Consider the following 24,701-nt stretch of genomic DNA (forward strand, 5'->3'; position numbering starts at 1 on the left):
GAACATTTGCAAAGCTCGGATACCAATAAGGGTCATGTTCAAGATATATAAAAAACTTTTTAAAATAAATAAAAATAATTGATTTGTTTATTTCAAGTAGAGGCTCAGCTACTTTCTATTGTAGAGAACTGTCTTATGCCGGAAACTGCTTACATTCTGACTCAGAGGTGGAAAGAGCTGGATCAGATTAGGATTCCAGGTGCTAAAAGGTAAGGGGGCTGGGGTGGAGCACCCCCAGCAAGCAACCCGCTAATCAGGTCAGAGTTGGCACAGCTTAAAAGAAAAGGTGAAGTCAAAAACCAACTTATTTTTCTGCTGCACTGAGGTCAGAGGGTCAAAAATGACAGGTTAAGATGGAAGGAAGAAGATGTGGAAGGAGTCTGATACAAAAGTAGGAATATACACTAAAATATGAAACCGGTAGAGAAGTGTGCAATGTGAATGCAGGGCGGGCATCGGGACCTAGTCCACATCTTTTAAAGATGAAGCTATGTGCAAAAGAGGCACACTGATCCAGCTTCCGTGGCCACTCTGCTAGCCATGCATCATTAATAGGAGATAAGCCAGAAGCAACACGGTCAGTATGTGCAAGTGAATAACTTTTCTCTCTCCAGGAGCACAGTTCTTACATTGTTCTCCCTCCGCTGGTTTATGCTCCAGAGTATCACCACAGATAGAAATAGATCTGAGAAAATCTAAACAGTGCAGCAAGAGTCCCAAGAAAGAATAATTCTATGCCAGGAACGGAGGCAAGGATTATGGTAATCTTTCTTTTATTTCCTGACTCCAACAGCTGCAACTTTAAAACAACCAAAAACTATCTCCCCATAGTTCATGCAGGAAAGGGTCCTCTACAATCCACCAATCGGCAGTGCTCCTGGTTGCAGAGGGCGTGCTCTTCCAAGTCACTTGCTTTTTCTTTCCTGCTCTTCGGCAGGTAAGTGTTTCCCTCTCACTTGTTCAGGGCAAGGAGAAATACACAGAGGAGGAGTCTCTGCAGGTTCTTCCCCTTGACGAGGAGTTTTGTGATGCAGTGGATGAGTCTATCCACCAGGCAGCAGCAGCTGCCATGGCGCCTTTTGAGCATCGCATAATGCAATCGCATACACTTGCCAGGCTGAACAACCCCAATGTGCTCAGAAGCGTAAGAGCACCTCAGGCATGGATTTGGGGGCCTTTGAACGCTTGAAGACGGTGTTTTTAGCAAGGCCGGGTGGGGGTGGAGGGGGGGGGGGGGTCAAAAGGTCCTCTGGGAGATCCCTAGTTTGCAAGAGGACCGAGAGCACTCATTAGTAGTCCACGGACGAAGCAGGTCCCCCACCACAGACATAACTAAAGGGCCAGAGGAGATTTTGGATATGCTGGTTCCGAAGGATCGGATACAGCCCCAATCCTCGGAGTGGCCTCCATCCCCTAAAGTTTTGGCATTCGGAGCAGGACGCTTGTGCAAGCCTCTCGAGGAGGAGGTAAGGGTTTACCTAAGAGCAGAGTGCCCACCCCCAGCACTACTGGGCAAGGTGGCAATAACCCCAGCGGTTCACCCAAAGATACCCACCTTCTTGCAGAAGTACATACGTGATCCAAAGAAGGGGAGGGACAGATCGTCTAAATCGTGTCAAGATAAGTTGCTAGACATAGAAGGCCCAATCACAAAGGTTCTGAAATTGGCTGAGGAAGCCAAATTGGCAGGCACCCCTCTATCCCCAGAAAGAGTCTCGAACTGGGCCCAACGCCCAATTGTCTTCTTGGGCAATGCTAATTGCACCCTCTCTACAGAGAGGAGACGCTTTTTGTTAAAAGTAGACCCCAAGCTGGGAGACTTGGCCGCTTCGGAGGCAGGCACGGTGGCTCAAGGCGGTCTCTTCAGAGAACCGTTCATAAAGGAGCTTACCAGATTCATCGCCACATTTACATTGCTAGACAACGCGCAATCCTCCATTAAGAAGGTTTTCCTCCCCACAGTTTGTCGAGGCCGGCCTTAGCAGAGGGCGTTCAGCCGGCTGCTTCTACACCCAAGGCCGTCAAAGAGGCGGCAAGAAAACCAAAGACTCAGGCAGACAGGAGTTCTTCGAGTCGAGACGAGACTACAGAGGACGCGGTGGCAATGGAGCAACCAGAGGCTAACCCCTGGCAACATCAGGTAAGCCTTTCTCCCCTTACACATCTAAAGGTGGGCGGCTGGTGAGCAGTTTTTGTACACAATTGAAAGGCTATCACCTCCGACACATTGGTGTTGCAGACCATACAATGGTTTCAAATAGAATTCTACGGTTCTCCCATGCAGGAGGTTCGTCCTCGGCCACAGGTTTTTGCATGCGATCAGGCCGACCTCAGATCAAGAAGTGGCGGTTCTGCAGAAAAAAGGAGCAGTTGTTCCCACACGTCTTCACCTAAGGGGTTTCCTGAGCAATGTCTTCCTGGAAGACAGGGGCAAACGGCCAGTAATAAATTTCCATCTGCTGCGGGATCTCCTTCAACCAGAGGATTGAATGGCGCGACTGCATCTGAAGGTCGCGTACTTCGCAGTCCCCGTTTTTCCTCCACACTGTCGCTTCCTACAGTTTGTGGAAAGACCAGGTGATCGAGTTTGCCTCGCTCCTTTTCAGTCTGCCCTCTGCCCGTGGTGCTTCACCAAGGTTCTCAAGCCAGTGGTGGAAACACTCTGAGCCAAAGGCTTTCGCATAATCATTTATTTGGATGACATTCTGCTCTTGAAGCAATGTCCTCTCCGTCTCTCACAACAGTTGCAAGAGACAGTAGACCTCCTTCAGAACCTGGGGTTTGTGATGAATGCGAAGAAGTCTCTTCTGACAGCTTCCAAGTAGGTAACCTTCCTGGGGTTCGTCAGACTCAGTATCCCGCACCTTGAATCTTCCGGCGAGGAAAATGTACAAGATCCGCAGAGAATTGCGGCGAATATTAGCACGTTGCTCTACCTTGCGGAGGCAAATTGCGCGGTTGGTGGGCCTCCTGACCTCATCAATTCAGGCAATTACCAGGTCGCTCCATTACAGAACGTTGCAGCGCCTGAAAGCCTCTCATTTCCGCAGGGGCCTGCAGTACTCCGACCAGGTACCCCTTACAGATGAAGTGCGCAAGGAGATGAAGTGGTGGCTGGATCATATGGACGCCTGGAATGGCAGAGCCATATTTGATTGAGAGCCAGACTTGGTGATATAGTCCGACGCCAGCAAGTCGGGCTGGGGGGCTCAGTGCGGGGACTCCTTTACAGGAGGAAAGTGGTCTGCAGACGATGGTCAGCTCCACGTCACACCACATCACATCAATTTCCTAGAATTGATGGCACAGACCTTTGCGATCCAGTGTTGGACAAAGGACAAGGCGTCTTGCAGTGTGCTTCTGAAGATGGACAACATGTCAACAGTCTGTTACATCAACCACCTCGGGGAAAGCAAGTCCAAGGTCCTGGTGGATTTAGCCAAAGATTTCTGGATGTTTTGCCTCACCCAAAAAGTTTGTAACAGCGGAATATCTCCCGTGGGCTTCCAACGTAATAGCAGATTGGTGGTCGGACAGGAGACAACGGCAATTACAATTTCAGAGACTCCACAACACGTGAGATCCGTTCGATAGAACTCTTCACGTACGATCTGGACCACCAACTTCAGTGATTCTTTAGTTGGAAACTGGACCCTCCAGTGACCGCAACGGACGCTTTCCTACAGGATTGGTCCAAGTAGACGGGGTGTGCTTTACCCCCAATTTGCGATAATGAGACTCGCGACGCAAGTCTGAAGACAACAGGTGAGGGTGGTTTTGGTCAACACGTAGTGGAGGTCTCAAGAGTGGTTTCCAGTTCTTCTGGAACTTTCCTGGGATTCTCCAATCCTTCTACCCCAAGATCCCTTTCTTCTGAGGGATATCCAGGGTGATCCCACCCTGTAGTCCAGAAAAGGCAAATGCCCTCGGTAGCATGGCGGATTTCAGGCATCGCTGGAGAGTCTCAGGCCTATCAACTGAGGCTCAGAAGCTACTGGGAGAGGCTTGAGCCAACAGCATAAACAAGCACTACAAGTCAGCATGGTCCAGATGGGTCAGTTGGTGTGTTTGGAACAACCAGGATCCCATGGAGTGCAAAGAGATAGCCATTATGAACTTCAGCATCACTGGCGACCCCAGGCCTGGCATACCACACTATCAATTCTTACAGGTCAGAGATTTCAGCAGGCCACTGGCTGGTCCTGGGAGCCCCAGTTGGTGAACTCCAATTGATTTGCAAGTTGATGCGAGGGATTCGCCTCACGCTGCCTCTGGAATCTAGGTATTTTTTATTACGATACGTCAATAAGGTCTCACACCTGTTCCAATCTTGGCAACCTAATAAATATCTATCCTGCAAGGAAATATCAGCTAAGCTGGCTATGCTCTTGTGCTTGGTATCTTGCCGACGGGTGTCAGATGTTCGAGCATTGGATATTTCTGTAAGGGTTTTTACCCCTGGGGCGGGGGTCACCTTGCACATTGTGCGCAGGACCAAGTCAGATTCTAGAATAGTGTCATATTCAGCTTCCGATAAATCCCCAAAGCTGTGCGTGGTCAGATGCCTCAGGGAATAAGAGTGTATGACAGAAGAGACTCGATCACCAGGGGAACGCCAGTTATTGATTTCCCTACGGAAACCTTTCAAAGCGGTTTAGCCCCAAACCATAGCACATTGGATCAGATGGTTGATGCAAGAAGCGGGTATAAGTGTCTCGCAATTTAGAGCACACTCCTTGAGGGGAGCAATGGCTTCTAAGGCTCTCGCATTAGGAGCCAGGCTGGAGGATATTATAAACGCCGCAGACTAGTTCTAGGTTTAAAAGATTCTATTTTAAACCAGTCATGAACATGCCTTCATTGGTGGTATAAGTAAGTTTTGAACGAGCATAATCCTCGCCTCCGTTCCGGACAAAGAATGAAAAATGTCCTAGTAATCAGGACTGAAAGTTTCACTTCTATTAAGGACGCGGAGGCGGGGTTTATTGTTGCCCGTGGCTCAGAGAGACCTGTGCCCAACTCGGAACATGGAGTCAAATGCACATCAACGGGTCTTCCCGTCGTTTGGGATAAGTATATGTGTTTTGAGACTATTAACTCTTTAGGGGGAAACCCCATGACGTAAAAAATTTACCTTTAGACCTTTGCTGTCTCAGCAAAATGTACAGGTACCACGATCCAATGATGTGTGCACAGTTTCTTGGAGAACATTCATTGGTTTGGTCTTTGGTTTCTTCTAGGGTCTTAGGGTTCTAAGACAGATTGACACGGTTCGGAAATATTGTGGTCGTAGTCAAGAAAGAGGAAGAGCACGTCCTCGGGAACCAGGAGGACTGCCGATTGGTGGATTGTAGAGGACCCTTTACTGCACGAACTATGAGAATGATAGTTTTTGGTTGTTTAAAGCTGCTGGAGTAAGGAAATAAGAGAAGGCTAATAATCCTTACCTCCGCGTCCTTAATAGAATTGAAACTTTCCATCATGATTACTAGGACATTTTTCATTCCCACCCATGCAATGCGGAAAAATAATGTGCAGATATCTGGAACAGAGGGCGCTAGGTGGTGCACGAGTGGAATGGCCGCCACTGTGTGAGGTTCTTGCAGTCACGCACCGAAAATCCGTAATTAATCCTTTCCTCACCAATGGAAATTTGTTAAAAAGACTGGAGAGGAGAAGCATGTGTATGCGGGGGACAAGCAGCGATATCGTCTGACCCACTCGAGAGTCTGCAGAGTAAATACAGGCGGCTAGCTGTTGTGACGGGGACCCGTCGCTGGAGACCCTGCTGACAGTGAAGGGCGGTACACAACGGGGTGGTGATGGACGGAGCATCTGAACCAATCAAACACTCACACCCAGTCAAAAGATCTGGGTTTAATCCATCACCGTTCTTTAGCCCACTCTGCCACCCCAGTTTAGACACGGCTATATGCAAATCAGTCTGACCCTGTGCCTCTTGGGAACAGTCCAGCCCGAACTGCCAAGCCATGTCTTCCCTGGACCGGAAACAAGCTTCCGAGGACCGGTTTCTGGCATTACAGCCTTCTTCAGCCCGGCTTGCTTGAATCCAGGGCGGCATTGACTACGTGAGACCAAGGCTGCCATGAGGTAGATGGGCCCGAGGGAGAAAATGGCGGAGGCGGCCAAGCAGTAACCCAGAACTGCGGAGCGCCGTCCTGCGCTGGAAGCTGCATGACAACACAGCGCATCGGCAGTAAGCGGGGAAATACATGTATTGAGCACCGGGCGCCCATACGGGCAGCGAGGGCTGAAACACACCCCGGAGGGCGGAGAGGTGCCGAGTATCAGGCAATCAAAGGCGATAGCAGGAGAGACGTGGGGTGGCCTAGCAGGCGGGACATTGAAGCGTCTCACGGTGCACTGCCTATCACTGAATCAGGGCTACAGGAGTTGGGCTATACAGAGTCCAGGTCCTTGGTATTTGGGGAGCTGAGACACTCCGACACCACGCTGTACCATAAGCTGGGAGCGGTCTGGCCTGAAGTGACACCCCCATTAGATCACACAATACAGATGACAGCGGAGCGCTTTATACTTCACCTATGCATGACTGAGATACTTGAGCTGATGCGCGTCTAACATCCTAAGGGCTCAGATGCTGCGTCGGTGTGGCGCTGTACTGCACTAACCACCCGCAGAACTGTTGAGGTGCGGCCTGAGGTGCAGCGGCGGGGCCACGTGGGCGGCAGACAGGGGCGCCAGGGCCTTGCTGCGGCTCACCGCTCTGTGGCCGGATTGACTCAAGGACAGGGTGGCAGAGACCGGGGCTGGGTGCCCTGGTGAGGATCTTGAGCCAACAGCTGATGAGTCATCAGGCACCAGGTCATCGCATCGCCAGCGAATATTTGGAATTGGAAGGCCTTGTATAGCATAACCAATAGGACTCTGTGGCCGGACATACAATAGCACTGCTCCCAGGGATCATAACAAGATGGGAAAGCTGGATGCCCGCCAACCGCGATTAACATTTGAAACCAAAAAATCCACCCGGCAGCAAGCGGAGGCCAGTAATGGGGAGGACACCTTACAGCAAAACCATCAGTCAACACCAGGAGATGACATGAAATCACTCCTGTTAGAAATGCACCAAGGGTTCGCAACTATAGCGGGCAAAATGGACACAATGGCAACAAGAATGGATGCGATTGCCCGTAAAATAGGCCACGAGACGCGCATTAAAGGGGCGAAACAGCGTTTCTGACGTTGAGGACACTACAGCTCAGGTCCACGAAGCTACGACGCAAATGGATAAACTGCTTAAGATTATAGGAGTTAAAAATTAGGACATAGAAGCGCGGAGCCGACGAAACAATATACGCCTTTTGGGGATACCAGAAAGTACAAACACGGGCAAGATGGAGGAGTACATTGAAAAGCTACTGGTTGCGGTGATCGGCACAGAGCTCCTCTCTCCTCCTTCATCGTTGAAAGGGATCACCGATCACTGGGACCGCGACCGCCTCCTGGGAGCACTCCTCGCCCTATAATTGCAGGTCTATTGAACTATAGGGACGTAGATTTACGAGTGGGCAGGGAGAACCAGCAATTGCATTATGATGGGATACCCTTCACCATGTACCCCGACTTCACTATGCATGTTCAGGAGAAAAGGAGCAAATTTCTTGCGGTCAAATAGAAACTACAACAGGCCCAGATCGACTACACCCTTCTTTATCCCGCTCGTCTGTGTCACGCATCGGGGGACCCAAAAGTCCTTTAAAAAGCCTCAACAGGTGGAAGACTTCTTGAAGCAGCTTAAAAAACAATGAAAAGCAGCATCCACGCCAGAAGACTCGCCGCGGGCAGGAACGCCAGAAGTAGAATGAAAATTGCGGTACAGACAGGCACTGCTTCGAAACAACTCACATACAACCTACATACCTGGGCCTGGGACACTGTGTAATCTTGGGATAGGAAACTCCAAACACAGGCGTGACGGCTTCAGAGAAGACGCAAACTTCGGAAGGGGCGGGGGGGGACACAAGATATTCTGCAGTCGGACACCCTTGAAGCCGGTTCAGGGACTAAGAATATGTTGCACTGCACCTGGACTGGAGAGAGGTATTCGTGGGCCACCCAGCTGCATTAGCCCAATCGGGAGGCCCACAATTTTTTTCCTATTGCTTGTATTGAACCCTATTCTTTTCCCGGGTTTCTGTTGGGAGAGAAGGGGCATACATGTTATGTTGGATACCGTCCTGGATGCTCGGGGGGAGGGAGGGTCGAACATAACTGGAATCATTGGGATGCTTCAGTGGGTAAGCGGGGGGGGGTGGAGGCGTTCAGATTTACAGAGCACAAGATGTATGGTATACTTTGAGGACATGTCTCTTATTATGTGCAAATGTTCAAGTACATTATTTTACATTACATTCGGAGAGAGATGGAGTGGTATAATGACACAGGAAGATAGGCCCACGAATTTTAGGGGCCTTGGAGACCCGAGGAAAAGGAGGGAAATACTGGCCTACTTAGACAGCAGATCCATGTGGCATATTTACAAGAAACCCACCTGAACCCCTGAGCCCCGAATACTTTTTCTAGCAAATGGGCGAGTTGTAGACTGTTTTCTTCTTACTCCTCATACGCACGAGGGACAGCCATACTCTTTAAAAAACAGACTAGCTTCGAATTAGCAAGAGCAATTGGGGATCCACACAGTAGATGTGTTATAGCATGGGGACGGTTGGGCAGAGACTCCGTCACGATTACAAACTGCTATGGTCCTAATATGGATAGCCCTAAATTTTAGACTAATCTGTGGGGCAAAATACTGTTGATAGGGTCCACACACATAATTGGGGGGGGCCGGGAGGGGGAGTTGGGGGGGAGATTTTAATGTTGCACTGCGTCTGAATCAAGACAGGTCTAACGTATCTGTACATCATAATACCAATTCTCAGGAGGCACTGCAAGGTATAGTCGAGGAGGGCGGGCTAATAGATAGTTGTCGTTATACACACCCACAAGCTCGGGAGGGAACGCACTTCACCTCTCAGAGGGACATGGGCACGACTTGACTACTGTCTCGTTTCCAGGGGTTTGGGGGCGGCCATATGTAATGTGATTCACCTGGCCAGGACCTTCTCGGATCACTGCCCAGTTAAATTATTGCTTCTACCGCCAGGCTACACTAGACCCAGACCGAGCTGGAGACTGCAGCCCACAGCTTTGTTAGATTTAGTATTTGAAGCTGAATTAGGTGAGAAATTAAAGATTTCTTTAGCAGAAATAAGGGGTCAGTTAACAGTTGAAATAATATGGGAGGCCTTTAAGGTAACTATACAGACCTCCGATATCTCGGTATACAGATATCTATGGATAGAGACGACACAATGAGATTGAACTACGGCAAGGCTATAACGCGACTCAGCGCTAAAGTAACTCTGGATATCCCTACCTCCATTGCTAGCGGGGCAGGCGTCTTATAAAAATGGTCATACTTTCGCAATTCCTATATACCTTACCACCCTGGATCCCACTTGTTTTAAACGCTGCGCTCTGAACTTAACCGATTGCTATGGGGAGGGAAGCAGGCAAGACTCAAGTGGTCAATATTAACGAGACCATATCAGGGGGGTTAGATGTTCCAGATTTTTAAATATATTTTCACAGGCTCATTATGCCAATTATTGGATGTATCCCCGCCGTTACTTGCCGCAGGTGGCCACAGAGGGCTGGCATGCAGACCCTGTGCCACTGAACGGCATGATACATGGCCCTACATGTACCCGCACAACACCACCCACCACCATAGCGGGAACAGTAGACGCCTGGCACCGACTGATCTCTCTTTTGGCTTCACCCTTCCTCTACTCCTCTCGCTTACTGCTGTCCTATCACCCCGGGCTCTCACTACTGCAGAAAAGATGGTTTCAAGACTTATGTAAACGTGCTAATGTTTCTACATGGGGAGAAAACCGTTTCATGCAGGGTCATTTCGATCAATGGAACACCTGTTTCAGGGCGTACAGTATACTCCCTTGGATGTGTTCCTATATGTGAGATTACGGCAAGGGATGCGAGCACTCATCCCCGACTTCCCACAGGAACCTCAGAATTGTATCCCCCTACCACCACATGCTGAGCTCCACAGATTTAAAACACCTAGTGTCAGGCCTATACAGTTCAATACGTATGAACAGAGAGGAACTCGACAGCCCGGCCCGGACACACTGGGAGGAGGAACTACGGCAGAAGGTGACCGATGACCAATGGCACTATTGTTGCCTCCAAACTGAGCAGATTTCGGCTAGTTGCAGGTTACGGGTAATACATTATAGATATCTACAGCACCTATACTATGCCAGTGAAGCATAGATATAATCTCACAGATAATGATAGATGTGAGCGATGTAGACAGCCAGGAGCTGGATTCCTCATTTGGCCTGGCAATGTCCTGGGTTATGGGAGTTCTGGGAACTGGTATACACAGCACTTGATAAAATGACTGAGAGCACCCAGGAAAGCGACCCCACTAGTTGCGCTAATAGGGTACACAGTACAAATACCCAAAACATACAGGAAATTTCTTGCTTTATAGCTATTACTAGCTAAACGCAAAGTAGCTTGTAGATGAGGCAGGGAATGGGCTCCGAAATTCAAAGAGTGGATAGCGGATTTAATCTATTGCCAAGAGCAGACAAACATACGTTGAACTATTGCCCAGATCTTCCAAACCTAAAGACATATGGGGACCTCTTCAGGGGTATCTACTCTCACAATATGTGGACGAGGCACCTACTATATCAACTAGGGACGCATGTTTGCTGTAAGCAGATACTCAATGGTTACCCTCAATATATATTTTGCTTCTCACAGGGCTGCTCAGAGCCAAGGGCTCTAGATATGATCAGGAGTATTGTATGTTTGGTTAATGTCAGCCTCCAGATAGAAACCTCGGGATGTACACTCCTGACATTGTTGTACTACTTTTGATACTTGTTCATAATCCGTAATATGTCCCTGGTTGTACTACTCTACCACCAACATTACGCATGCGTTGTATACTGAAAGACTATCATTGATATGGTATGATTCACTGTACATTGCTCTGTACTGTATGGTTATGTTATATGAAAAAACTTTAAATAAAAGATTAAAAATATATATATATCTGAAACAGCGGGTGGGACTCACTAGTGAAGACATAAAACATTGTTTCAGGAGTATGTTTTATGAAGAATGCTTAACCTATCTGAGAAGAGGAATGAAACCAAAAACAATAACCAAGGCAAAGAACAGAGGTCAACATTTTTTAATTGGTATGATGAATCAAAAAACAGAAAAACAAGTCAGGTCAATGGGATGAGGCATACCCAAGAGTGACTCCAGTAACAAATTAACTTAAGGGGCAGGGTTAGGGCATGTAAGCCCTCTGCCCCATCACCTCCTTACCCAATTCCATAAGGCACTGAACCCACAAATGCAATAGGTCTTGCATTAGGAAAGTTGGAGCTATTGGTCTTGTAAATGTCACATTTTATATTTATGTGTTGGTTTTGAAAATAGCGAAATTAATAGCTTAGTCATTTACAATGCCAATACTTTTAACTTTTGCAAATGTGACACTTACAGCATTTGTAATGCAACATGTTTTGTATTTACGTGACTTAGATGTATTGATATTACAAATAACAATGGCTTTTAATTTTTTTAAATAATTAATACTTAAATAAAAGTTATTGTAATTTATAATGGCAATAGCTTAAACTTTTATAAATACCTTTTGTGTAGATTATGTTCAGTGTATTTTATTGTGACGAAAATTCAAGAACAGAAGTGAAATATTAACATATTTTTGTGACATTTGTAATAAAGCCTGAAACATTGAGAGAACATTTGAACCAGTTGTTGAACGGTTGCACTGATTGATGCTGTGGTGGCGCGGAGAGATGTTGTGGTGGCGACGAGTGATGCCCTAAACAATTTGCCTCCAAATTCAAACTGTTCCACCTTTGGCAGGATATTATTTAAAGACTATTCAAATGTATCACTGTGATAGCGCACATTTGCAACCTCTAAATTTGCCTCGTAATTTCATGAGCGAGATGTTATTTATTTATTCAATGCGATTTTATATAGCGCTAACTTTACCCGAAGGTGTCAGAGCACTTTACATAAGAAACAGCTGCAAAACATAAGGATTTTGGATTACATGCGTTACATAAAAGATACAAACAGAAACAAGCTCTTGGCATTGCTGTGGGGGAGCGGGGGGAGAAATGCGAGACAAGTGTGAAGCAGTGGGCGTGGGAGCGGATCCCTTCGAAGTGAGAGGCAGCCGGCTCGGGAAGCTCGTGAAAAAAAAGCGTGTGGGGGGAAAAGCACGTGTTTGTGTTCACGTGAACCGGGGTTTGAGAAGCATTGCTGGTGAGAAGTTATGGGAAACACAGGCGGGGAAGGGAAGTGAACTGCAGGGCCCGAGAGTGCAAGAGGGGTCACACAAGTGTGAGAAATAAAGGAAAGCGAGAGACAAGTGAGAAAGGGCGGGGGTTTAGTGAATCGTCGACAAACGAGAATATTATACTGATCTGGTTTCCGAAGCAAAAAAACGTTTTCACAATCCAAATTCAAAAAATACTACTCCTTCCACATAATAACATTATCATTAATACAAATGGAGCAAGGCAATTTTACTTCATAAAGGGAAAGTTTATGCTGAGTATTAAGCCATTCAGAAAAATAACTTGTGCGGCCAGGTAACATAACCAGCCCTATAATTACACTCATTATTAATCAGGCCCAACTTAAACTAACAAACTAGCATGATTTTCTTTTTTCGTAAACTCCTCTATAAGGGCTCAGATTACATTTTAGTTACAAATGCATGTTTCATAAAGTGATCGAAAAGGAGGCTCGTATCTAGTCACATCTATAAGATAAGCTTCAGAACACACCACTTCGCACCGTAATAATGGCCCCTGCAGAAAAGGTTCCACAAATGTACAATCAGGGCTTTAAAGGCAAATGCCTTTATTTCAAGGTACGCAGAACTGCTCTTTGAATGCATGGCTAATAATCTTTTATCACTGAAAGAAAATAAAGAGGGTTTCCTTAGAGACAGAAGCAAAATCAATTTAGATTGTAATTCTTGCCATGGATATAGTTATTGGATGCTTCGGTTCGTGGCACAACATGTGGCTAACGCTGGTACACAAAAAATACTTTTACATTTGGACATTATTGAAACCAATCGACATGTAAAAGTTAATTGTGTGTTGTAATACTCTAAGCAAATGTTAAATGCATACGATTTCAAATGTATCCCAGCCACAGTACTGAAAGAAAAAAAAAAAAAGAATTGCTCGGGTACAAGACCCACTGAACAGGGGCATTCTTTGGAGTGTAACTTGACTACTGATTATCAGCTTGAAGTGTGAAATTACATTGCAACCGCTCATTTACAAAAGATTGATGTAGACCACGAGTTGAAACGTTGGCATCATTATCAGGCGTTATAGTGCGATAATAAACAACGGCTGCAAATAGGAATCTTTCCAAAAGGCAACAAAGCGTTATATAAAGGTTTTATCCTGAGCTATATGAAACGTGATTTGGCAAAATCACTCAATTTTCTTCTAATAAAATTAACATTGAAACTGTAAAGCTCTATACTCTTGTTGGACGTTCAGGCACTATCTTTGGTTAAAAGACAAAGCGGGCAACGCCACTGCTATCCCGAGTTGGAGAAGACAAGCGGTCGGGTGGAGTGTCAACTCCCAGTCAGGACAGTGTGACTGTCAATCGATACAGAATTCCAGCTATAAAGATGGGCAGAGAAAGTCAAAGTGCCAGTAAGGACTGAGTGCAAGACCACAGGCAGCGCGGAGTGATCAGAAGGCTATTGTAAGCTTGGCATTACACTTACACCACACATGCCAACCGCTGCAAACAATCCAGACTTTGTTTAAGAAACTGAGAAGCAGTTAATATATTTTCACCGGGATCGCAAACTACTTCAGTAACTAAAGACGTTCAAAAGAAGTCGACAAGTTATGCAATTTTCATTTTTATTTAGAAAAAGAAGACGTTGGCTAAGTTAAGTACTCTTAAGTAAGGAGTGAAAGGTTACCTCCGCAATCTCGGAAACTTCCCGAAGCGCTTTGGTTGGCGCTAGGGCAGCGAAGCGGCTTTGAAGTCTTCCACTCTCCCTACTTGTACTTACATCTTTGAGGCTGGCAGAACTCAACACCGGTCAAGAGTTGTTTTCCCACCGTACGGTCTCGTCGCCGTTAAGCAGTAGGCTTCCACGGTCGGGTCCGCGAGAAGCTGACGTGAGCAGGAAAGGGTGTGGCAGCAGCGCGTGCAAAGCGCAGTTTGAGGCGGTTATTGGCGAGAGGCTGTGAGGTGTGGTAATAGAAAACGTACAAGAGCAGAAAATCAATCTGAGCCAGCTAATTTGGTGGCCATCTTAAAATTTAAATACACCATCCTAGTAAGAGATATTAAAGGTCAAAACAAACAATTTGCCTCCACATTCAAACTGTTCCACCTTTGGCAGAATATTATTTATATACTATTCAAATGTATCACTGTGATAGCACACATTTGTAACCTCTAAATTTGCCTCGTAATTTCATGAGAGATTGTATTTATTTATTCAATGCGATTTTATATAGCGCGAACTTTACCCGAAGGTGTCAGAGCGCTTTACAAAAGACACAGCTGCAAAACATAAGGATTTCGGATTACATGCGTTACATAAAAGATACAAACAGAAACAAGCTCTTGGCATTGCTGTGAGGAGGGGGGGGGGGGGGAGGAGAAATGCGAGACACGGCCTGGCAGCCGTGAAGTGTGAAGCAGTGGGCGGGGAAGCGGATCCCTTTGAAGTGGCAGGCAGGCGGCTCGGGAAGCCCGTGAAAAATAAAGCCTGTGGGGGAAAAGCGCGTGCTTGTGTTCACGTGAACTGTTGGAAATCCGCCGATGGTTTGAGAACTTATTTTGCCTCCTATAATTCTCCCCTATCCATTCCTTGCGGAATGGGATAGGCGAGACCTAAAAAGGATGATTTTAGAGGTTCCAAATTTCTCAACGCCAGCAGACAGTGCTCCAGGTGCAGCTGGGCCTGGAAATATGTCAGCACTGACTGCACCACTAACAGAGACACAGCAAGACAAGGGGCTGACAGCAAAGCATTAGATAACAGAGCATTGTGCTTAAGACACAATATAGATTCAGCCAATCCCACAACCCTGCTCTAGGCAGAGTCCGTTCCATACCCAGTAGGCACCAAACATATCAGGCTCTTTAAAGAGCAACACTGGCTCTTTGTCACTGATGCAAAAACCCTAAGAAAATGTAATGTAGAGGGCAGTATTTGCTAACTTGTCATTGCTAAAAAAATAAGGGTCTCTGCTGCGAAAATACTTAGACGCAAGCAAGGACACCAGTAATTAACAGGCCTCAACAAATCTACTCGCCCACTCGCTATGCAGAGTAGGATTTCATCAGGGTGAGCTATGTTTAGGGCCTACTGGCCCCTTCTGACAAGCTGACAAACTGTTCACTCACAAAGTGAAGTAGCATTGAAGATGCCTTTAAATCTTGTTTAACTTGTCACATTTATTCTGTGTTCAGAGACCAAGGTCAAGAATCAGTTTACACCTAGAATTACAAAATCCTGAAACTTTGCAGTCAAAGAAAGGTAAAGTGAACTGTCTGACAAACGTTTTGCACAAAATGTATGAATTGAAAGGCTGTAGGATGTCAAGTTTTATTCTAAAACATTTAAATAGATAAGAAGTGAACTGTACTAATATTTCAAATTCATTTCAGTCGTTAAGAAAGCCCTTCTTTTGCAATTCTGTGTGACGAAATAAATATTTTAATTGGATGAAAACAAATTAGAACACTTTCTTGGTAATGTCCAAATGATAAATATGCTTACTGAAACCCAATTTCTACAGTTTGTTTATACACTATATAGTTTAAGTAAAACTGCATGTTCGTGGGAACGAATTTGGCCATTTCAATGGAAAATGTGCTTTCTGTGAATGACACTACCACCTCATGCTTTAGTAATATATTAAAAAGAGTTTTTCAACAAACAGATATTCCGTCTCCCTCCCGGATAACAAGGCTATTAGTAAATTAAGAGGAAAGTCAGTGGTCCTATGTACCCTGTATGTGGGCTACATTCTTATGCATGGATCAAATGTTTAGTCAATTAAATCAAACCAGATGTTTTGTACAGCAAGAATGCTTAACTCACATATTAGAAGCTGCCATCAGATGGGATGAAGAAAAAGGTGGTTCTTTAAAATAAAATATGGACCTATGATGATAATCATAATGAGACCAGTTTATGAGCCAAGTATATTACAGTTAAGTCAAGTAGAGTATTCAAGTTACTAGACCTGCAGGTCCAGGATCATTTTTAGGATTAAGGCCTGAACACAATAAATTAAGCACAGTAAAGGATGAAGTTAGACACATATCCATACTGTTAACAATAGGCCCTAGAAAACAGATCCCATATAATCCAATTGGCTTAAAACGTCTGGGTCAAAAGAGAAAAGCAGAATGACAGCTGTCAGAAAATCAAATTTGGGTTACATGACAAAACTCTGCCACAAACAGGAATTACTATTTTCCCTTAGGGGGTTTAAAACCGGATCATGGAGCATATTCTACAAAATACTACAATTGTGAATGGAACAAAGCTAGAAGGGACAAGCAGCAGGAAATAAGTCTACTTGTTTATATGACAGTATTACAAATGCCTCATTAAAAATTTCTGGTCCTATAGCTATTCAAGTCCGCCTGACCCAAGATGTAACTACGTTTCCAATCTACAACTGACCTTCCCTATATCACAGCTACTTGTGTACACTGATGCAGCTACTCGTCCATTCTTATTTAGATAACTTTCCTGTAAAACAGGTAACTGCTTCTTGCTCAACATCTTATATTTAATGGTTGTAGTTAACTTCCAACAGTCAAACATGGCATTCTAGATGCAAGCATGAAGTCACTTGGCAAGGTCATGCAATACATTACTTACTGATTAACGCACTCAGAAGATGCTTGAGTATCTGCTGGATGTCTCAAATTCTGCAACAAGGGGTCAGATTCCACATGCAACAAGACTGGCTCCTTTTTAATTTCATCTGCAGCATTGCTGTTAGAGTGCTTAGGTGAAGAGGAAATTTTGGAGCCACCGCAGCCAAATGGATTAAAATTTGGATCGTCAAATTTATTCCAGTCAAATCCATAAGATGCCTTTGGGACAGGAACTTCATCCGCCAGGGTTTCAGCACACATCTCCTTGGATTTCTCAACTTCTTTCACTGTAGGAAGAGACGATTTTTTGGGTGGTACCTTTGTTCCCAGCCTTTTCCCCAGTGTCTTGGGTGGAGGCTTTTTAGGGGCCACATCTGAAAATTCAAAGTCCAACTTCACAGGTTCTGGTTTGAAAATTGAAGTAGATGCCAAACATTCTGGATTCAAACTTTCTGCAGAGGCTGCCAAATCAGGTTCTGAACCCTTGTGTTTTTCTACACCAACTGGTGAATTCTGCAACTTTGACCCTCCAGTTTTGAAAGGATCAACTGCATCAATCTGCTCAGGGTCAAATTTATAGATTGCTTTAAGAGGCAAATCTGTTCCTGCATCTGTGTTAACTACAACACTGTTACCTCCTATGCTTTTTGACTCTTTGGCTGGTGAGTTTATTTCACTTGAAACCTCTGTTTTAAGAGGATCAGTGGAATCGGGATTATCAGAGACCAATTTAAACAACTGGTTCACAGAGGACAGGTGAGCTGTGTCGAGATCAATACTGCCAATCTCTCCAGGTCTTGACTCATCACCCGGAGAACTCTTCAGTTTGGAGTCCATAGTTATTAAAGGATTAATTTGGTCAAACTGGTCTACATCAAGCATTGGAGGTGCAATGCTGCCACCTAAATAAGTGCTATTAGGATGAGCAGTGGGTAAATTCTTTTGGCCTGAGCCAACTATTTTGAAAAGTTCCATGGAGTCAGGCAGCTCTAATTTAAATGTGCCGGGTTCCCCACTATTGACTAAATCGGTGTTTTTGGAAGAACAAACAGGGGTATTATGCAGCTTTGATCGCCCGACTTCAAAAGGATCATTTGTGTCAATCTGCTCTGTGTTCAAACTAAACAATTCATTTGCAGCTGACTGCGGAGCACCAGTTTCAAAGCATATGGCAGACTGCACAACCGCAAAATGATCCATGGCTTTTGACTCAAACAATGGTGTATCTTGCAGTTTGGGCTCCTCGGTTTTCAAAGGATCAAATGTTTCAAAAAATTCCAGGTTAAGCTTACACAAATCTTTTGAAGCCAAAGTATGTATTTCTGAATCTCTGACTTTATCAACAGAATCTGCTGCAACAGTTTTGAACCCACCCAGAGGTGAACTCTGCAGCTTTGAACCCCCACTTTTAAATGGATCAAACATGCAGAGTTGATCTACATCCAAGTTAAGACTTTCCTTTGAAGCAGGAGGGTAGGTGACATCATTTTCCACTACATTTAGACCTTTATTATCTTGTAAAATACCGAGGTCACCAGCAATTTTTGCTTCATTGTTCTGTATGTCAATGGAGGTCTTAAAGGCAAGCTCTTCAGAATCACAAAGCACATTTTCAGTTAAATTCTCAAATTGAGCAGATGGTTTTGAGGCATTGAAGTTATTTTTTTCATCAATGTGCGAATTACACTGTACATGCTCCTCCAATAATTGGTAATCCTTTGTTTTATCAAGATCATTTTTATTGCTGCTTTGCAATTCTGTAGAGAAAGTTTTGACAGGTGGAGAGTTCTTGATAACAATTTGGTCATCTGAAGATAATATTTCAGTGTTAGAGTCATTAGGGAACGAATTTTCAGAAGGACACAAAGGTTTGGTAGGGGAAGTTTGCATCTGAACAGAACTTGCGAATGGATTTAGTGTGTCCAGGTTATCAAAGTCAATATTGTATGCACCCTTGCTTGTTACAGGCATCTCATCATCTGGATAAGCGGCAGGGTTCAAGATACCACAGTGAGAATCCTTCACCACAGCTGTGCCGGTTTCCCCCAAATCGATTGATCTGTTGCAGAAGAAAATGCAAAATGGTGATGTCTTTTTTAAAAATCAAAGTAGACTAGCATGGCGGCATCATTGGGACGGCAAACGAAACAATGACTGCAATAAACCAACAAAGGCTATCATCCACAGGTGTGAAATAAAAGCAGAATTAAGCTTATAGCCAGCAATTGTGTAACCAAGGTTAATTTCAGAAGCATAAATCAGTTAAAGCAAACGCTTTGGATAGAAAATTTCACAATACTTTCCCATGCATAATGTATTTATTAAGTGCATTAAAACTAGCTCACCACAAACAGCAATGTACCCAAAGGATAAAGATGTGTAGAAGTAACTTCAAACAGAGGCGGATCACGACTGAGGCACTACCAAATCGAATGATACCATTTGATTCAAAGTAAAACACAAACTGATGAGTTTTCTTCTTTTTTAATAAAGCCAGTCAGCAAGAGAAAATAAGTCAGAGCTTGTTTTTTTTTTTTTTTTACAGATTAAATCATACTTGCCAAATTCATTAAAAAAAAATGGCCAACTTTAAACTCCTGTTTAATTTATCTAAATATCAAATTAACCCCTATGCTGCCGCTCAAATCTTTAAACGCACTTTCCAAAAACAAAAGATTAAGCTCTAAACAATACACAAATCAATAGTTAAAGGAACCTTTTAGATTTTGCCAGCTAACCGAGAATCTATACTTACTCCATCAAGCTCATCTAGTCCGTAGCAGTGAATGTCAGCAGTTAAAGTTATATTTTACCAAAATCACCTTCTACCCAATAGGAAGAACATTCCTCTTACTGATTATTATATTACACTTGCATTTTTGAATGAGTCGACATATGCTAAACGACATCTCTCCGTTTTGAATACAATGCGGGAAGCAGCAAGCCACCTTCGTCCCCAATTATCCCTAAAAAAATAGTCGCTTATTCCGATATGGCAGACCATCTCATAATTTATAGCATTGATAGTGCCAAGCAAGTCAAGGGGAGCCTAAAGAAATTAAATGCCAAACTGGCATATTACTTTAATGTAACACCATCATGTGAAAACTTAAAATGTGTTTTATGTGCCGTTTTCTTTGAAAACTGTACTAGTAATTGGACATTAACAAACTACATGTTTTCACTAGCTTGCAAGCCCGACACAGTCCTACACTGACCCAACCACTCGAACACAGTTTCCATGACTCAAGCAGTCAATCGGATGTGGGCAAAATGCTACCTACAGCAAAGGTTTGTTTCAAAATGTTGCAGTAGAGCACTTTCACATCCAAGCATAAGGACTCCCGTTTCAACTCACTCTAATAATGACCGAAACCATTGCATTGAAGTGCCAAAAGAACCCTTTGTCTAGAATCTCAAAAGTTACCAGATTTGAAATGCAATCGTTTGCAAATCTGCACTGGACAAACTTTGTTTGTTGTTCTTGCCACATCTAATCAGCACAGAAGTCAAAGATACTACAAATAAAGACAGAAAAAATAGCATGTTGTATTTCACTAGTGTTTTAGCAGCCTATCATGAATTTAGTTGTGGCCAAATGATTCTCGACTTCAAATGTTGCTGTAAATATCATCCAAATTAGACAAAAAATGCACTTTAAAAAATATATATAAATGTCATTAAAGTGTTTCCGAAAAGCAAATTCTTCTCTTACTAGTAGTGCATTTACCACAAAAACGTAATAATTTCTTAATCATCCAAGAGGAGTCAACCAAATGTTAATGACATTTTTTTACGTGTTAAAGCTACAGCTTTGAAAAATTCAGTTTGGTATTCGATGGTTAAAAAGCAGATGACATTTTAAACTTCACCAATTATACATTTGTATTTTATATTAATTATATACTTATCAATAGCTCTGTTGAATTGCAATCTATTAAATATACTCTACGATATATTAAATATACTCAAACTTGGTTTCACATGTATTCACTAACAAAAAAATAGAATCCTGTATGTTATAAAACGTAATGAAAGATTGTCTTAAAGTTATTATGCAGTCATTTTTTTAGATCATTTAGCCCCCCCCCAAAAAGTGCAGATTTCCTTTATTAAAAAGATATGGAACGTTTCTACGCATTAAGAAAGTTACCTGGCATGACAAATATTTAAAGGTAAAAAGATATATAAAATAAAAAAAATAAAAAAAGATTGAGCCCAACTGAACGCAATAGTATGAACTTAATCCAATTTTACACATTGATGACACCAATTTTAGAAATTTTGCTTAACGTGGTGCATGTCACTCAAACTCAGTCTAAACCAATTTTCGGTTTTACAGCAATTTAAGATTGCACGTTTACTTCTATTTTGAACATGCAGCGCACTAAGTCTCTGTAATCATCAATTGCTTGCTATATGCCGAATTCCCTCCCAAGTTCTCCTCAAAACCTCTTTGAAATATAGTTCATATCACATGGCTTGCTATTTTTTTAAGTACTGATCTCATTGGTTACATTATAGCATATTGGATGTGCTACCTATATTTCAGATCACCTTATTTCGTCCGATACACTCCTTGCACTCAAGCCTGAAAATCTTACTGCATACGCCGCTCCCTCCACAGAATCAGTTCATTAATGTATTTAAAACTTTGTAACAAGATTTCCAATTTTAATAGTGTTAGTTAACTTCGTTCTATAACTAGCTGTAAATCAATTGCCCCTCTACTCATTCTAGTCTTACAATGCTCCCATTTAGTCTAAAATTTGTAGTGAACTTTAGGGGGGTTCATTTAAAAAAAAATATGGTGAAGACAGATATAGTCCTACTTTCTTTGTTACTTGAATTTTAAATAACTTACCCAGCAATGTGGTCTGCAGCATAGTTGTCAATCAATGCGCAATCTTGTTTGCTTCCCACGTCAGGGGTCATAATTTTCTGTGTGAGAGGATCACGCACTGGTGTTTGAAAAGTTACCTAGAAATCGGAACTTTGAAACGTTACAAACAACGCATAATGATATCTATGACAAATAACTTATCCAAGAGAGATGAAGGTTCAAGTTAAATCTACTACACTTGAACAATATCCACTGCACCATTACATTATCTATACCACTTATTAAAATGTAAACAATATAAAATGCTACAAGTGGTTTTTGGCCCAGGGCAAAGTGTGATTGAAATTAAATGAAATTAAAACTTATATAGCGCAAAACTGACACCCTACGGGTATCCTGGTGCTTGGACTAATGAATGGACACCATAAAGCAGAATCAATTTTCAATGAAAAGAACTAAAGATCATTCCTTGGAATAAGACAAGTTTTCAGGCTCTTCCTGAATCCGGTCAGCAAACTGGCCTGTCTGAGGTTCAGGGGCAACTCATTCCATATGCGCGAGGCAGTCACTCCAAAGGCTCTGCCACCCTTCCGGGATCTCTTAAATCTGGTGGTTGTAATTAGATTAACATTCGAAGAGCGGAGCTGCCTCCCAGGATTATACCAAGTAAACATCTCCTGCAGGGGGACAGGGCCCTGGCCATGTACTGCCCTGTATACAATGCAGAGAGATTTAAAACAGATTCTCTCCTTAATAGGTAGCCAATTAAGATCTCTCAAGGCCAGTGTCGTAGAGGACCTACACTGTCTGTTTAGCTCCAACTTTGTTGCCGTAGACTGGACTCTCTGCAACCCCTGCACAATATATTGTGGTGCCTCCAAATACAGGGAGTTGCAGTAGTCCAGCCTACTCAGGATTACACTTCTCACTACGAGAGTTATAGTGTCTTTTGGAAGTAGTGGAAGAACCTTCCGTAGTATGCGTAACAAGGAGAGGCAGATACTGGCAGTTTTGGTAGCTTGGCAGTCCATTTGGAGATTTTCATCCACCATAACCCCCAAGTTGCGCACCAATTTAGCAGGGACCAGGGGTTCATCCTCAGGGGTGAGTTTGAACTCCGCCGGCAGATAGAGACATTCTGGTGGCAGGACAGTACACCACCTCAGTTTTCCCCCCATTGAACTGTAGGGAATTTTTCTTAAGCCAACCAGCAGATTGGTGCATACACTCCTGAAGGTATCCATAGATACCGCTTGTTTACCCTCCAGGGAGAACACCAGTTGGGTGTCATCTGCATAGTGGACTAGGTCTACCCCATAGGATTTAATAACGAGGAATAGAGGGCGTAGGTAGACATTAACAAGAATTGGGCTAATCGCCGAGCCCAGAGGCACCCTATGATGTACTGGGGACATGCCGGAGGTGAACGGCATCAAAGACACAGCCTGTTTTCTTCCTGACAAATAGGATCGTAGCCACCTCAAGGCCTGTCCTTTAACCCCTCTACTTTCCAGTATCTCCACTAACACGGTATGGCTTACCGTGTCAAATGCAGCTGACATGTCCAATAATACTAGGACAGAGGAATTCCCATTGTCAGCACGCATTCGCAGATTATCCATTACGGTTGCCAAGGCAGTCTCGGTGCCATGTCCCGGGTGAAAGCCGTATTGGACCCTGTCCAGCAAGAAGTTGTCCACAAGGTAGCACGATAAACTTTTGCCAACTGCCTTCTCTAAGATTTTAATCGGGTAAGGCAGTAGAGAGATTGGTCTGAAATTTGCTGGATTGTTAGGGTCCAGGGATGTGTTTTTTGAGCAGGGGAGTTACTACTGCTTGCTTGCATACCTCTGGTACCTCTCCTTCCTCCAGCGACTGACAACAAATCTTCTATAGCCAGGGAAAAGTTTCTTGACCAAAGATTTTCCAGATTTTATGAGGAAAAGGATCTAACTGGGTACCCGAATATACACTTTGGGCAAGCTGGTTGAAAATGTCCTCCAAGGGGGCATGAAAGATATCCAAAGAGGTATCTATCAGGGATTCTACATCTGACTTCCTAGCTGAATCATCCAGACCGTTAGAATGTCGTTTTCCGACAATTTTAGTTATTTGTTCCTCGAAAATAATGGCACTCATCGCAGAGTTTCTGCGAAGCGACCACCTGGTTGCTCATGCAGGCTGGACTAGATAAATCCCTAAAAATATTAGCCAAGGAGACAAGGTGTATGTGACAGGATTGCCATAATTGGACGATCCATCTTCGCATATGTTCGTGGACTGCTTCCCTTAAAAAAAATAAACCATAGCAGACCCGCTTGTACATTGTGACAGCTGCATTCAACACTGAAGCCCAATGGGGGATTGTTCTGAGAAATGTCTTAGATTACTAAAGCCAAGTACAACAAGGAGCTGAAGGGGTAGAGAACAGGTCATCCCCCACTCATGTAATCAAAAACAATAGACCTGTTCATATGGTGAATATATTACTCAGAACCCTTCCAATCCATTGCAGTCTGTAAACATTATGTGTTGGACCAGCGGTTAACCTTATACCGTCTGTACAGGAGGGACCTGGATCACCATTATATTATAAAAATCAGTTGTGTTAATTTGTTAAGTCTTCCACGGTCAAACCCACCCCTGGTGTGATATGACCGAACTCAAGTTAACATGAGAGAAAGTAAAAGTGAAAAAAGGTGAGAAAAAGTTGGCGTTGCCTCACGGAATTAACACCATCAGAGTAGGCAGGTAGGTACTCGCCTGCATCCTCAGGTTCTCATCATTAACAGCCACCAGCCCATAACACACAGTGATAAAGTAAGAC

At 43.8% G+C, this 24,701-nt stretch overlaps 1 protein-coding gene across 6 annotated transcripts in view; it reads right to left on the bottom strand.

Moving 5' to 3' along the window:
- The window catches only part of TACC3 (transforming acidic coiled-coil containing protein 3), a 475,241-nt gene that overhangs the window by 393,383 nt on the left and 57,157 nt on the right, over window positions 1-24,701 (bottom strand). For all 6 annotated transcript variants that reach the window (XM_078678629.1, XM_078678625.1, XM_078678627.1 and 3 more), the window contains exons 3-4: window positions 21,896-22,011; window positions 17,033-19,090 (exon numbers count right to left, since the gene is read on the bottom strand). In XM_078678629.1, coding sequence (XP_078534755.1) covers window positions 17,033-19,090; window positions 21,896-22,011 — 2,174 coding nt within the window. The remainder of the gene's footprint in view (window positions 1-17,032; window positions 19,091-21,895; window positions 22,012-24,701) is intronic.

This window comes from Lissotriton helveticus, chromosome 2_2, assembly GCF_964261635.1.
Source record: "Lissotriton helveticus chromosome 2_2, aLisHel1.1, whole genome shotgun sequence".
Classification (NCBI taxonomy): Eukaryota; Metazoa; Chordata; class Amphibia; order Caudata; family Salamandridae; genus Lissotriton; species Lissotriton helveticus.